General features: G+C 36.7%; 2 protein-coding genes and 1 long non-coding RNA gene across 3 annotated transcripts in view; 1 reads left to right on the forward strand and 2 right to left on the reverse strand.

The window, feature by feature from the left end:
• The window catches only part of LOC110833475 (uncharacterized), an 81,206-nt gene extending 76,962 nt beyond the window's left edge, over positions 1-4,244 (reverse strand). The window contains exon 1 of the mRNA XM_087345645.1: positions 3,383-4,244. Within this exon, the coding sequence (XP_087201771.1) occupies positions 3,383-3,438 (56 nt within the window). The 5' untranslated portion in view covers positions 3,439-4,244. The remainder of the gene's footprint in view (positions 1-3,382) is intronic.
• Positions 1-16,313, reverse strand: part of LOC147874422 (uncharacterized) — a 168,261-nt gene that overhangs the window by 76,962 nt on the left and 74,986 nt on the right. The gene's annotated exons all lie outside the window — the stretch shown is intronic.
• Positions 1-16,313, forward strand: part of Gos28 (golgi SNAP receptor complex member Gos28) — a 91,500-nt gene that overhangs the window by 30,298 nt on the left and 44,889 nt on the right. The window lies entirely within an intron of this gene.

Genomic DNA, 16,313 nt, shown 5'->3' on the forward strand with positions numbered 1-16,313 from the left:
AACAATGTTAAATATACTGAGTAACGGCTAGGATAATGATGTTACTACGAAATGTCTAATTATAGACAAGAGTTGTTCCTTTGTTATCTTCGAGTTTCATCGGGGAACTCCCATATCGTGCTAGGTTTGATAACGTAACATGAGCAGGTTTGTGTGGCTGACGTGGGCCTATATTACAGGTGTCACGCTCCGAGGTCTGCACTGGCCAAAATTGTTTTAAAAAAAAATTCGCTTAGTTGGGCACACAGACCATTTGTCCCGAACCATCCAAAGCCCGAATCTTACCTTCAAGTATTTTACCAGTGCCCCGCGTAAAACCTATTTATTTTTATTCCAGGCCTATTTAAATCTGCCATGACCTGAATATTTTCAATGCACTAATTCAAGTAATGTATTTAACGACGCTCTGATAACATCTGAGGTTATTAAGGTGTTTGAGGAACGGTACGAAGGTATCGGATGCCAAGTTTTTCTCGGAATTATTTCTGAAGGGTGCAACTACGAAAATGCCCCCAAAAATAAGTTTTATTTATTTAGACTTTACGTTTCAAAGACGCTTGTCAGTGGATCAGAAAATATAGCAGAAAATTATAGGACGGTTAATGGACAATTAATTTGAAGCATATGTAAGAAAGTGGTCGTGGCCCAATTTATGGCAAAGCCCTGACATTTACCTGGAAGAACTAAGAAAAGTCACGAAAAATCTCGGAGTTTATAACATTTTTAAAGTAAATGAGGTTAAATGTGACGTCTTCAAAGCTTACTGACTTGCAGAAACGTGGTTTAGAGTTTCTGAAAAATGCATTAAAATTCAGTATGCGAAATTTTTCGTCTCAGAGAGCCCAGGGGTTACCTGTTTCTAACCCACTGCACCGAATACAGAGATGTGAATCGAATATTGGGATATTCGCATCTTCGTTCACAGATGGTACTGTTATTTCCGACTTTTATTTGTGTGTTGATGAACGAAGTTGTCCCTTTCCTGAAAGCTTATAACCTTGCCCTAACAAGATGATGTCAGACCTGAAACCGGCAAAGACATTCTTCAGTATTTTCATACTGCTTTCTAAGAAAGTTTTGCCCTGTGCTCTTTGGTGAAAGTGATCGTGGCCACCAACGTCACCGAACTTAAACCTTTATGACTCTTTTATGTCAAGATTATTTGAAAGATGCTTCGTTTCAGAAAAATCCGCATCCAGTCTCGAAACACAAATTTACAGTTCAATAAAAAATAAATGCATATTTATAGTAACCTTTTATAAAGTTTTTTTTTTTGCGTAGGTTAGCTGTACGTTTGCTCAGTTAATGTACTTTAAGTATGTCAGAATTAATGAGTTTTGGTTTCTGAAACCTTTTTTTTCAATATGTGGAGGGATATTTCATGGCATTGCGATAAGTTTTTAAACTGACGTAAAAAGGATCCGTTGAAGTGAACTCCCTGAATTAATCAAGCAAAGAAATCAGAGCAAAGAACCAAAATTCTGATTAGAATTAAACAGAAGAGTAACTATGATCGACCACAGTTTCTTTGCTATACATTTTAGTGTCGTCCTGTTAGGTTAGTTCGTTTGTTTTTAGATCTCTAACCAGCCGTTGCAATGACTTGGCGCTTTTGAGTATTCATCTGTTGGAACCAGGTGACTATAGGACCGAACCCTTCCTTCAAACGTGGATAGTTATTTATTTACCTGGGCAAAAAAAAAAACTTCCCTAAAGTTCATCGCCGTTTATCCACGATACATTTTAATATATCCTCCCGTCTGATATTAGTTTTTCCAGCGTGGCTTCTTCTGAATAATTATAAAACTGAACAGGTCATACGATCCAATCTAATAATTCTCGATTTTTTTTAGGTTTGGAGAAAAATTCTAGATTTGTTAACGACTCCCAGACCCTCATCAAGATAATTTATTTTAAACTTCTTGGGGATTTATTAAAATTCTTGCATATTACTCTGTAATTTTCCTTAACAATGCCAGTTATTAGTGTAATATTTGACATTGCTGTAGCTTGAGGAACCTTTCAGCACCAAGTTTAATATTAATATCTTGTTTTTACGATTCACATGCGTTCTGCAAAGTGTTCGTCAGTAAAATGCGTCCTCTCTCGTGACTTGTCTTAAAATGTTGCTCACAGCGATACGTACCGCCAAATACCAACAGCATTAATATGGCGGGTTTTACCGATGTCAGGTAGCCATTTTCCATTCAAAGATGGATGCTACTGTCGTATAGTCTGCTGCTACGACCCAGAAGACAGCCATTTTTATACTCACCGCCATGAGAACCTCAAATCCTACCATTTTCCATTATTACGTGTACTTAATAACCTTCTACATGTAATTACCAGTTTTAGTGAAAAAAGCAACTCTGCTAAGTAAAAATAATTGATTAAATGTATGAGTAATTTTCCAAAAAAATGGTAAAATCTTGAGAATGGATGTCTTTTTGTTGTCATTAACATAAGAACAAACATAACTTAACATATCCGTTCCGAAGAGCTTAGGCGACACACCAAAAATATTACGTTTTATACAATAAAAGTACGATATATATATTTTTTTTTCTAGGCATGTTCTTTCTACTGATAATGATTCAACTTGTCCACTGTATCTACTGAATTTTAAATATAAAAACGCCATGATTGTGATTTAAGCACAAGGAATTAAAAATAAAGTTGTGTGCTTTTGTTTAATTAAGCACTAAGGCAGTACAGACAACGCCGTGTAGACGAATGCGTGGATGGATAGTAACTGCACGTATTCTTATAAGATGGTGTTTATCGGTGAGCTTCACGTCGAAGGATTTTGGGGGAAATACCACTTGTGACAAAGGGTTTAATTATAAAATATGTATTCATCATTCAGCTGATTCATTAGGTGGTATCGGTGGATAACTCAGACAACAAAATGGTTGAATGTGATCTGGCTTATCACATTATCCTGCCAAAGTTAACACATATAAAATATTCCATTTAAAACGCGACCCTAAAGACACTTGAATCCCTTTCGTGAACAAAACGACAAAAACAAAAGACAATTATCAAATTCCCGTTGTTGCAACTGATGTTCGGCCAAAATTTCAGTTCTTTTTGTCGGTGTAATGTTGTCTTACTCGGTATTTTCTTGTAGGAATACGAACTGTTAATTGTTTCACGAATATCAGCAATCGATTTCGATACAAAATGTTCGAGAATGAACACATATCGAGCTTGTGAATACGCCATATTTGCACCAGCGTAGTTTTTTTTTGCAGGTGTGTACGTGTTGTCTGGCTGATCTATATAATGTTACAACACTGTATATACGCCTAGATTATCTTTAAATTACTGTAAATGTTTCGATTACTATCGTATAAAGAGAAGACAGAAAATGATCGCTTACCTGGTAATACTATTTGTCGTGGTAACTCGAAGTGCTTTCATACGATGCTCCTTCATTATAATTTTATTTGTGTTGGAAATGGCAGTGATTATTTATTACGATGACAATATCAGTGAATTCGAAATATTTCTATGTGGCTAGAAAATGTTATTCACTGAAGGCAGCATTATCGTGATGGCGAAAGGTAATTCTCTTGCACATGCTGGAACATTTGGTTCTCTGAGGGCAATAGCCCAGTGAACTCTTCGATACTGATGATTCTGTTGGTGTAGTAATCAAAGGACTGGACGGTCGCTGTGCCTAATATCGGCAAGGCACTCTGCTTCTGTTGGTAGTACTGATAGCTATATTTTATTCACTTGTGTCATCTTCTTGTCTTGCCTTTGCTAACCCCATCATCCTACCCGACATCAAAAACTTCGTTCAGTTGTTCACAAATAAATTTTACAAGTTTGGAAGTATAAACTCTTCCAAGTATATTTATCTTATATTAAAATTTCTACAGAAGCAAAGTTTCTAATTTTTGTAGTTTTAAATTCGGAACCTAATAATTTAAATAAAGTTTTGGGCGGAAAAGAATCTTCATATTTAAATGTTTAAATTGCAAGCACTCGATGCATAGCACATACATGCGAATTACAAAAAAAAAACCGAGTCTCACACTTTAAAAAAATATATTTATTTTCGTATTCAACCCAAGCAAAAAACGTTAATATTTAAAGACAGCGAAATTAAACTGATTCCTTTCCATAATAACACAGAAATTTGTCTTCACGTTTTCACAGCACGTGATAGATTGTCGCGCTTTGGATAACACACACATAACATCCTACACAGTCGGCGCTTCGACCAATACTGAAATGTCTGCCAGTGAACCTAGCACAGCTATGCGTTCCCCCCCTCTCTCTTTCTCTGTTCTATCACTCTCTCTCTGTCTACCCTGCATTCCCCACCGAAAGAGAATTCGTAGGGCTACACGCGTCGTCTTCCATTCTAGTGGACCTTCAACACCTACAGGAAAAAAGGTGTTGTCTTAAGGTGTTGCGTAACACGCCTAACGCGACGTTGAAATCTTAAAATCCAATACAGAGTGGTCTTCGCGTATCTTCACAGTCTCAGTAATAGAACTTCCCACTTATGCTGAGCGTATGTAGACGTCTCAACATATCGTAACTTAGAATATTAACGCGTATCAGTTGTTGTTGTTTTCTTGTGTAGAACGAGTCTGAAGAAGCCTAGAAATTATCAGTCCCGTGTCTGAACGTGAAATACCGTGTTTTTTTAACGTCATGGCACTACCCAGAAGACGGAAGTGCAGATTTGTTATTCGGTTGTCAAAGCATACCACACTTCAATACAAAAAAGTGTAAGACTTTAAAATATCAATTTGAATTGTTCACATTACGTAACAAAGCCCAGTTGTATGTGCTACCTGCTTTAGTAATTAAAAGTTCTTCTGTTTGCCAGCAAAATTTGTAGTTTTCAGAACAGCGATTTGTTCCTCAAACAGCATTTGAACAGAGACAGCTGTACCTAGCCATGAATGGAAGTAACCCAGTTAAGATGCTGAGTGTCCACTGGAAATCGGAAACGCCGGGCGAATCAAACTCTGTCAACGACCGGCACACATACATCCGCGCCGTTCATTCGCCTGTCTCTCGACCAAAGCTGTTCATCGCCCTCATGCCAGCAAGATTCCCCCCCACAATGAACAAAAGTGACGTATATCCAGGTCCGAAATTAACAGTTAGAATAAAGACTGGGCGGATAGCGACCGTGTTACCAAGATCATTGGCCTTACACATTTTTTTTTAAGGAAAGCCCTGGGTTCAAATACCGTCTTTCATTCCTAAACGAACTATTACAAGTATTAAAAAAAGTTGTCAGTGGAACCACGGTTCCGGAGAATTTGACGTAAATACGTCTATACGGAAAGGAAGTTTATATATTGGCTTTACTCTAAATATTTCCTTTATATCGTACATGCTTTACAATTGAGTAAAGTTTGATTAAGACATTGCTTATTTAACTTGAATTAGTTACGCTTAAGATGGGTCTGTGGTAGATGAATGTAATGTAATGTTTTATAGGTAACAAAAATGCTAAGTAAACAGATGAGGTTTCCTAGGTAACATAACAATGAAGTTACACTTTTTCGTTTCCCTTCTTTGCCGAATGACCCTTCCTTATAGACGTATTTATTTCAAAAAACAGAGAAGTTAGTTGTGATGTTTGTTCATTTTCTCGCGTTGTATCAAATGTTTGTTTTTGTTTATATTCTTAGGTTAGATTTCTTATAAGCAGCGTGTATTCGCTATGAACGAAGTTAATAGTTACGGATTCGTGGGGTTAGATATTGATTACGTCATAGCCCCTTCAAACAAGCGTCTCGTTCGCCGGAAAGAATAAAATATTCGGTTCTTAATTAATTTTAGTTTTAACGATTGCATCTTGGTGTGTAATAAACAGTGAATAGGTAAATATTAATGTGAAATGCCACCGTTGTCACACCTTCTGTGTTACTGACTCTGTTGCGCTACATGTTTCGGCCTGATAATGCCATCTTCAGGAGAATTTCTTAATGATGAATGGTTATGTAACAAAATGCAATATATATTCTCAGTAAATTTCTCCCTGAATCTAAGTTGTTGGTTTTACGGTGACAAAAGCGTCTTATATGCTTAGCTGGATTTCTTTTAATATCATACAGTAAACATGTTGGAATATGGTTGTTTACATTTGTTCTGGTGAAATTAGTTTTGTTTTAATTTCTGTTTTAAATTATAATTTATTTTGGAAATGGCAGTAAGAATTCGAAATTTCATTTATATTTTTTTATTTATTTAACATCAGATTAAAATCGGGGATTGCTTGCTGTCATTCAGTTCAGAATCTTTGTTCTACGTAAAAACGTAAAGATTAAGATATACAAAAAAATATTATTATATAAAAGTGTCTATTGTTTTGTAAGGGAAGAACAAAATATGGAAAGTTTTATAGAACGGTACTAAAGAGGATATTTGGACTTAAGACAACGTGACAAGAGACTGGATAAAATTGTATAATAAGGAACTTAATAATATCTTGCTTTTGTGAACACGGTAATGAATCTTAGGGTTCCATAAAAGTTTGGAAATTTCTTGACTATCCACACGATTATCAGCTTCCCAAGACGAACTTTGTTCCATAGAGTTTGATTATAATTTATTTTGTCTGGAACATATCTTACGAGTCAAATGTATCGAAATATGTTTTATTTTATACCATAATTGGAAGCTAAATCTTTTTTTAACACCACTTAGACCCATATGCCCCTTTTTATTTAAATTCATTTTGCCAGTAACACATTATCAACACTTTCGTAACTTTTTGAGATTCGTTTGTAGTGGAAGGGTCCTCCCACACATCAAGAACTTTAACATATTAAATAACCGAATTATTTAACATATTAAAAATGTTTTTTTTTTCCTTGCCCCTCTCTAAATTATTCGTAGGAGAGCTGTAATTCACACATATATAAATATTTAATTTTTTTTAATCTGATTGTGGTTTGCATTTGGCCGAACGTCAATTTAATCTGTATATTTTTGCCAACATGTAAGAATAAATGTGACATCTTACGCCATGAAATTTACCAAATGTTATTCATGATTTTGTCTCGAGTGTTATACACACGTGTTATAGCATATAAGACAAAATTTCATATTTCAAGGTCACAGTAAAATCACGGAAAGTAATGCTTACACGATTTTAAATTTTCTGCGTTGTACAGTTATACAACAACTAAGAATAGTTTTATTTTAACACCTTATTATTGTTTGAATTTAACCATTGTTTGGATGTGTTGACAAATTTTAGTAAAATACTCCGATATCAATTTCGTGAGAAACTGCTTAGCCGATTTCGAGATGATCATGTATGTAGATGTGCCCCTAAAGGGTGCTGGGCTTATGCACCCAAAATTCATACTATATTATTGTATGTAGACTAAATAGTCTTTCATACTAACCTTTTACTCTTTGTCAAACTTTAAAGCTGAATCTCGCGAAAGTAATATTTAAAATTTTCAATCCGTACCGCAAAGAAAACACAGCACTTCACCATTACAAAGATCAAATGGCTAATCATTTTTAAGGAATTAATTACTGTTCACACTGATAATCATGAAAAAGCAATAAATATAAAATTATCGTTTGTTAAAGCACGTGCGACTTATAGTCACAAATGGCCTTCATGGGGTTAGCGATTCTGACGAACATTAACAGTTTATTTTTTTTTCCTTTGGTTGGCAAGCATTTGTATGAATATATAATAATGTCCTGGATTCTTTGTCTTCGTTCAGAGTTCGCTAATTTATTTATTTATTTTTGTCGATACTTTCAATGTTCAAATCTTTCTTTAGTGTCGAATGAGAGGATAATATTAATAATGAATTGGAAAGGATTTGGAAGGAAGCGGTGGTGGCTTAATTTAAGGATCTGTTCTTGCATTTGCTTAGGGGGGAGGAGGAAAACCACGAACAGCTCAGGATTTCCGGTCTAAGGGCCGATATTTGAACTCGTGACCTCCCGAATATAGAAGCAGGAGAGGCAACCACTCAACTGCCACGTAAAAGTTTACTCGTGTCGATGAATTTTTTTTTACCGTAGACTTTACGACACTCGTATCAGGCTTTTTTCTCGTATTGCCGCTACGTAATAGATGTTTTACTGCTGTGCTAAAAAGCGTGGTTTGAATAGAACTAAAACTTCTGCAGTTGTTTCGAAGTATTTCCTTTTATTTCCTTGAAGCCTCTGAATGTTCACTCAATAAGAAGACTTACGTGCAAAACAGGGGGTTCTCTAAAAAATTCTTGGTTTTTATTTCACTGTATATCTTCTCATCTAAATACAGAATCTAGACACAAATTAAAATTCTTTAATTTAATGAATGTTAACGTTTCGGATGAATCTATTGCCTCAGTCTTCGTGGTTGAATTTTTTTAGCCTCCTAAATCTTGGTGACCACAGTATCGTGAGACCACAGTCTACATCTTAATAATTTGTCTTTCCTATTCCTGACTTCACGCAAGTGACATGCTCAAAGTTCGTATTTATTTATCGGCGGTTTCTTAAGTGCAAAAGCGTGTTACTATAAACATTTGTATAAATTACATTCTCCACTCTCGATGTTTATCTTCTGGTTAATAACGCCTTGTGGACTTGTAGGTGGTTACAACGATTAAGGAAAACGTACTGTCCCCGTCTTCAGGGACGACGTCAAGCCTTGGAAATGGAGACAGTTTCTCCGAAACGTCGATATATATAGTATACGACTGTAATCTTGATAAGTATTGCAGAAAGTCCGTAGCGTTAAAGGCAGACGCTAGATTACAGTCGCGGACTATACCTACAAATACTATCCAGAACACAAACATTGACGTTTTCATCACTGTAAAACTTTAAAATCTTATTAATTCTTTTTTTTATCTTTGAGGTGCATTAAGATTATTTTAAATGATTAATCTAGTGTGATGAAGGAAAGAATCGGTCGTGGGCTAATTTAAAGTACAGTTATGAAGACAGATACCATACGATCCCCAGTTGGTATTCAAACGGGGTGTTTCTCGAATGTGAATCGATTGTTATTAGTCTTCGATATGTATAGGTGAACAGTATAGGAGTTGAACAACAAGCTAATTAGAAATGCTGGTAAATGTATTACTAAACAGTTGCAGATTTGATGCGCTATATATAGGTCTGAATGTGTGTAGAAGTGAAAGGTTTTTGTCTCATGCTCCACGAATGCGCTTAGCAACAGTTGATATTACCTCGCAGAGGTGAATGGCCACAACAGTAACACATAGCAAGGAAGTTTCGTAAAGTAAATTAATAATATTCAGATCTGAATCTCAACAGCTGAATCTGCTGTTGCCTCTAGCGGTTGGTAATCTTCCTACAACGCTCAGAACTTTTAATATACCACGGCCATTTCTTCTTCTGTCACAGTAAAGATGAGTTATGTATTTAATGTTTCGATAAGGAACATCACATGATATTTTAATTATCTTAATTTTAAATTTTAAATTTTAAATTATGAATAGACGGACAAGAATAATTAATTAAATATATATCTTCACAATATGACGCAACTATACCAACTTATGAGTTATGTAATCAGATACATGTTCAAACCCAGGTTAGAATAATATTAGGATGATCAATGAAGGATTAAGAGATGATTTGTAGACGAAACGGGATCTTTATCCTAATATGTGAAGAACAAGATGTAATAATACGTATAAAATTGATGAAACAAGTTTAAAATTGTTAATTATTGTGATAATTTCCATATGTGATATTTGTATAAAATACATAAATTAAGATGTCCCATGTCCAGCAGTATGTTTCACCTTCGAAATTACTTAAATAAATTCGATTAAATTTGGTTCGGGGGTCTGTAATCAGAGTTGTAGGACGAATTTCATGTGATCGGTGTTTCATAGAGACAACCTGAATTTTACATGAAGCTGGAATCGAACTTCGTTGATTTTCTCAAAAATGAAAGATTCGTGGTATATAGTCATAATTAAAGTAGGCCTTTTAAATTTGTTTTACATTTTTTTGATATGGTGAATATTTGATGTAACGTAATAAGTAAATTTGACAAAACCAGAAGAGATAAAATTCATGAGAATAACAGCGAAACACACTTCGATTGATTATAAAGTAATTAAAGACAGAACGTGTATTGAACACAGTTTTGAAATATAAAACCAATTAATTCAACATATTGACAGAATGCAACTTCCCACACTACAGATTTACAAACCAGACGACCGAGGTCAACTTTAATAAGCTTTGTCTGGCCTTGTAAATTCAGCTGAGGGTCTTGTAAAATGTTGTTTTCTGTAGCTTCTAAGGTATTTGTTTGCCTCTGTAATCCCCTGTCTGTTTCTGGACGCTGCTGTAACTAATTCGCTCTGTCTTAATCATAGACAGTATTTTTTCAAAGCGTATGATAGTTGAAGATTTCTGTCTTCTGGGTTGTTGCGCTGCGTAGTCTGGTCGATGTTAACCAACGTTTCAGAGGTCGTACTGCCTCCGTCATCAGGGCGATGAGTATGAAGATTTCTGTCTTCTGGGTTGTTGCGCTGTGTAGTCTGGTCGATGTTAACCAACGTTTCAGAGCTCATACTGCCTCCGTCATCAGGGCGATGAGTATGAAGATTTCTGTCTTCTGGGTTGTTGCGCTGTGTAGTCTGGTTGATGTTAAGCAACGTTTCAGAGGTCGTACTGCCTCCGTCATCAGGGCGATGAGTATGAAGATTTCTGTCTTCTGGGTTGTTGCGCTGCGTAGTCTGGTCGATGTTAACCAACGTTTCAGAGGTCGTACTGCCTCCGTCATCAGGGCGATGAGTATGAAGATTTCTGTCTTCTGGGTTGTTGCGCTGTGTAGTCTGGTCGATGTTAACCAACGTTTCAGAGGTCATACTGCCTCCGTCATCAGGGCGATGAGTATGAAGATTTCTGTCTTCTGGGTTGTTGCGCTGTGTAGTCTGGTTGATGTTAAGCAACGTTTCAGAGGTCATACTGCCTCCGTCATCAGGGCGATGAGTATGAAGATTTCTGTCTTCTGGGTTCTTGCGCTGTGTAGTCTGGTCGATGGTTACCAAAGTTTCAGAGGTCATACTGCCTCCGTCATCAGGGCGATGAGTATGAAGATTTCTGTCTTCTGGGTTGTTGCGCTGTGTAGTCTGGTCGATGTTAAGCAACGTTTCAGAGGTCATACTGCCTCCGTCATCAGGGCGATGAGTATGAAGATTTCTGTCTTCTGGGTTGTTGCGCTGTGTAGTCTGGTCGATGTTAAGCAACGTTTCAGAGGTCATACTGCCTCCGTCATCAGGGCGATGAGTATGAAGATTTCTGTCTTCTGGGTTGTTGCGCTGTGTAGTCTGGTCGATGGTTACCAAAGTTTCAGAGGTCATACTGCCTCCGTCATCAGCGATGAATATTCATCGCCCTGATGACGGAGGCAGTATGACCTCTGAAACGTTGGTTAAGATCGACCAGACTACACAGCGCAAGAACCCAGGAGACAGAAATCTTCATACTAAGAATCGCCCTGATGACGGAGGCAGTACGACCTCTGAAACGTTGGTTAACATCGACCAGACTACACAGCGCAAGAACCCAGGAGACAGAAATCTTCATACTCATCGCCCTGATGACGGAGGCAGTATGACCTCTGAAACGTTGGTTAACATCGACCAGATTACACAGCGCTACAACCCAGAAGACAGAAATCTTCATCGCCCTGATGACGGAGGCAATATGACCTCCGAAACGTTGGTTAACATCGACCAGATTACACAGCGCAACAACCCAGAAGACAGAAATCTTCATCGCCCTGATGACGGAGGCAGTATGACCTCTGAAACGTCGGTTAACATCGACCAGACTACAAGACTACACAGCGCAACAACCCAGAAGACAGAAATCTTCATACTAAGAATCGCCCTGATGACGGAGGCAGTATGACCTCTGAAACGTTGGTAAACATCGACCAGACTACAAGACTACACAGCGCAACAACCCGACAGAAATCTTCATACTCATCGCCCTGATGACGGAGGCAGTATGACCTCCGAAACGTTGGTAAACATCGACCAGACTACGCAATTGCAACAACCCAGAAGACAGAAATCTTCATACTCATAGCCCTGATGATGGAGGCAGTATGACCTCTGAAACGTTGGTAAACATCGACCAGACTACACAGCGCAACAACCCAGAAGACAGAAATCTTCATACTCATCGCCCTGATGACGGAGGCAGTATGACCTCTGAAACGTTGGTTAACATCGACCAGACTACACAGCGCAACAACCCAGAAGACAGAAATCTTCATACTCACCGCTGTGAGAACCTCAAGTCTTACGTATGATAGTTATATTATATTATATTGTAATCAGCAGTAACAACATAAACAATAAAAAATAAATATTAATAATACACATCAGGCGTCCGTGTTACTATGCATCTTTTTCAACCCCGTATTCAGCAAAGGAATTTTTTCAGGTATTTATTGTACTAGAGAGAATATTAATGTCATTCTGTTGTCTGTCCGTTTTGTATGCACCGTCATTAAAGCGAGTTGGAGACATGAATAGTTGTCTTCTGTCTCTGTGGAAAAAGAAATATTTACAACGTTAGTCTTAAATCTCTTGTCGTGCGTGTAATATGAAGCAAACAATGTATTGAGAGATACAGTGGATGCAAAATAACTTCGAGCTTGGGCTGCGTTACTGAAAAAGGGGACGGGAACATGGAAGGGCAAATAGTCTGTCTGTAGCAATGCAGGTACATGCCTTAACCCTCTACTTCTACAGCCCAAACGTAATAATTTCACATCCGAAAGTATACAAGGAAAATACTGGGTTGTCTCTCTGTAAAGGCATACCTCGTCTTATTGCGCTTCGCAGATATTGCGTTTTCTTACAAATTGAAGGTTTGTGGCAACCCTGCGTCGAGCAAGTTTATCGGCGTCATTTTTCCAAAAGCATGTGCTCACTTCGTGTCTCTGTGTCACATGTTGGTAATTCTCGCATTGTTTTTTTTAGACATAATGCTATTGCACACTAATAGACTACAGTATAGTGTAAACAGAACTTTTATATGCACTGGGAAACCAAGAAATTAGTGTGACTCGCTTTATTGCGGCGGTCTGGAACAGAACCCGCAATATCTCCGAGGTATACGTGTACGTGCCATCGTATGTAAGCCTTAGTGTGTATTTGTAACGGTCATCCAAGCTCGGAGTTTCTTTGCGTCAACTGTAGCCTATACCAAAGTATCTTTAGTTACGCAATCTGAATTTGTTTTGTTTTAATTAGTTATTCTGTCGTTCTGTATCATCTGTTGACACGTTGGTTGGTGTGGAGGTAATTTATATTCTTAACACACACGATTCGAATCTCGAACTGGATCTTGGTTCTTCTGAATGAGGTTTTCATGATTTATCTAAGTGTCCAAGTGCTGTGATAGTTATTTTTATGACCACATCTGTCTTTGCTGCAAAATAGGATGTAAAGTATAGTTCTTAAATTAAAATTAAATTATTTGGTTATTCCGTCAAATCACAATGTATTTAAAATAAGATAATTAAAATAATTAAAATATCATTCTGTGTTCCATATCGAATAATCGATTTACAATTGGAACAGTTACAACATGTTTCGGTTTTATTAAACCATCATCAGGTGTAAAATTATATTAAATTTAAAACTCAATTACAATTTTTTACAATTTTTTCGTAGTGTAGTTTTTTGGAGGTCGTGTCTAGATATTTTCATATAATGGATCAATTTTATTGTTTGAAGTGATGCTTTTGATGTTTACATCGGTCAGAGATGAAATAGTAGACAACACAGTTGTGTCTGGAGGTGATCCAGAAGTATTACCGTATCCGATCAAGGTTTATTACTGATTCAATTGTAAATCGATTATTCGATATGGAACACAGAATGATATTTTAATTATCTTATTTTAAATACATTGTGATTTGACGGAATAACCAAATAATTTAATTTTAATTTAATAAGTTACAATATGACGCAACTACACTATCTTATAGTTCTTAAATAATTTTAGATCTGGATGATTCTCTCGACAGCCATTAGCAGGATACCAGCATCTCCTCTGTACCTCCATTGCGCTTTTGTAAGTTTATTCTGTGCACGTCTTGAAAGATGTATAGACTTTTAGACCGTAGGGGTACGTCGTGGTGTTGCCTGAGACTATACAAAGCTGCTAACAGCTAAAATCATTGTGAAGTTACGTCTCGTACTTTATGAGATGATTGAAGAAAGGTCCACTACGAGTCCTATTGTCGTGGATGGGAAGTTCTTTATACTGTATTTTATTTGTACATCAGCAGATGTTGCACTAGAGAACTTGTTAGTCTAGGCTAGGAAGGCGGAGAGAAGTCACGTCCTTTTTATATAGGGATCTGTGACCCCTCGTTGAAGCTTACTTTGCGTGACAGGTATATAAAAACTTTCCAAAACTGTTATTCGTAAAATAGAAACGTGGGTTTTTTTTTAAACTAGTGTGCCAGTGTTGGAAAGAAATTTAAAATGCAAAGCACTGGAAGTTTTGAAAAGTAATTTTATGAACTATGGGTTACTAGGCGGTGTAGTGTATTGTACGTGAACTTAAAAGAATTGTTGTCTTTTAAATTATAACATTTTATTGAAATACAAAATATGAGTACCGGATGTATCCTTAAAAGTTTTATGTTGGGTGGGTCTCATGTCCGATCGCTGGATGAATACCAAAAGAAATCGGTCATATAAATGTGAAGTTGCTTCAACTGATAGAAGTTTACCAGAGTTTCATTGGTACCTTCTGTCTCCATCATTATCATGACCTCTAAAACGTTGCAACTCAGAAGACAGCCATCTTCATATTCATCGCCGTGAGAACTTCAAATGATATTTGGCTTGAATTATTTCAGGTTATGGAATCTGTCATTTGTTCGTCACCCCCCCCCCCCAAAAAAAAAACCCTCTAAATATTTTCCACCTTTGATTGATGGAAATGCTGCATTAATGTTGCACAGCGAATTGAACTACGCATTTCTAATCAAGGACAACATATTAAACATTTCATGTATTGTAATGTAATATCAATAAATCATTTAGTATGTATATTCACCTATGTTTCTAGACTTTATGGACATTCTGTAGAATGGTGATTAGTTTATTTTACAGTGAATTAATTTCAATTTACAGTTGAATGTTTTTAGATCGGACAATACAGAAAGTCTTGTTTACCTCGCCTCTGAAACATGGTGAAATCAAATATAGGCTCTTTCAATAGGTTATAAATATTTAATGCATCTAAGTATGTTTATAAACAAATGAAGATTTGCGGAAAGTAAACATTTTATGTTATATACACTTTTGAATGTGGCATTTCAGTGTTATCCACTTACATATATCACTGATGTACGCAGAAAATTAAAAGGAAATTTTATCTTTTGAGTGAGGGTTAAAACAGGTGGAACGTTGGAGGTGAGAAGCAGAGGGCAGGGAATTGAAACAAACAGGAAGGGACATTTCCCATTTGCCACATAGTCAGTCTGTCTGTAGCTACGGAAGTGGAAATATCTTTAATGACAACATTCCTAAAGTACGATATATATTTTTTTGTTTAAGTGATCCAATGGCTAATCCCGGTTGCAGCTACCTGGCAAGACATTTTCAGGTTTCACCGCCGTGTATATGAAGATAACTGACGTTTCAGAGGCCCTTGTCGTCGCCATAATCAGGGTACAACTCCCATAAGTTATTTTCAATATATTCTATTTAAAAAACCTTGTTAAAAAATCCACCGTTGGACGCAATCGTGAGCTATTTTAATCCACTCGGCACTTCTCGCGATGTTTCTCTGGGATTCATTGTGATGATATCCTCCCATCTATGACTAGGTCTCCCAATTTGTATCTTGCCTTGAGGTTATCCAGTCATGTGTTAAACTATTTATCCATTCTTGGGTAATTTAAAGCAGTTTGCAACATAAAAGATAATATATCGTCAAATTGTAGGGAGATTAGTAAATAATGAATTTGAAAGAATGTGGAATGAATCGGTTCTTGCCTAATTCAAGGTACTCTTCTGGAATATGACTGGAGGGGTGGAGACCTTGAACAAGTTCGGTTACAGTAACCGGTCTCAAGGCCGAAATTTGAAGTCGGATCGTACCGAATTAGAGGTAGGTGTGCTAACCACTCGGCAGCGATGTTAGGTCCAACCATTTGTTAATTTATATTTTCAACACGTTTAAAACTGCACCTGTCCTCTAAATTAATTTTATTGTAATTTTAAATCGTCATCTGAAAAGTGTATATACTTCGAAAACAGTAAAAAAAAATGCTAGCAAAATTGATT

The sequence above is a fragment of the Zootermopsis nevadensis genome, unplaced genomic scaffold (genome assembly GCF_977971745.1).
Source record: "Zootermopsis nevadensis isolate Lab colony 2312 unplaced genomic scaffold, Znev_1.0 Znev_ptg000009l, whole genome shotgun sequence".
NCBI lineage: Eukaryota > Metazoa > Arthropoda > Insecta > Blattodea > Termopsidae > Zootermopsis > Zootermopsis nevadensis.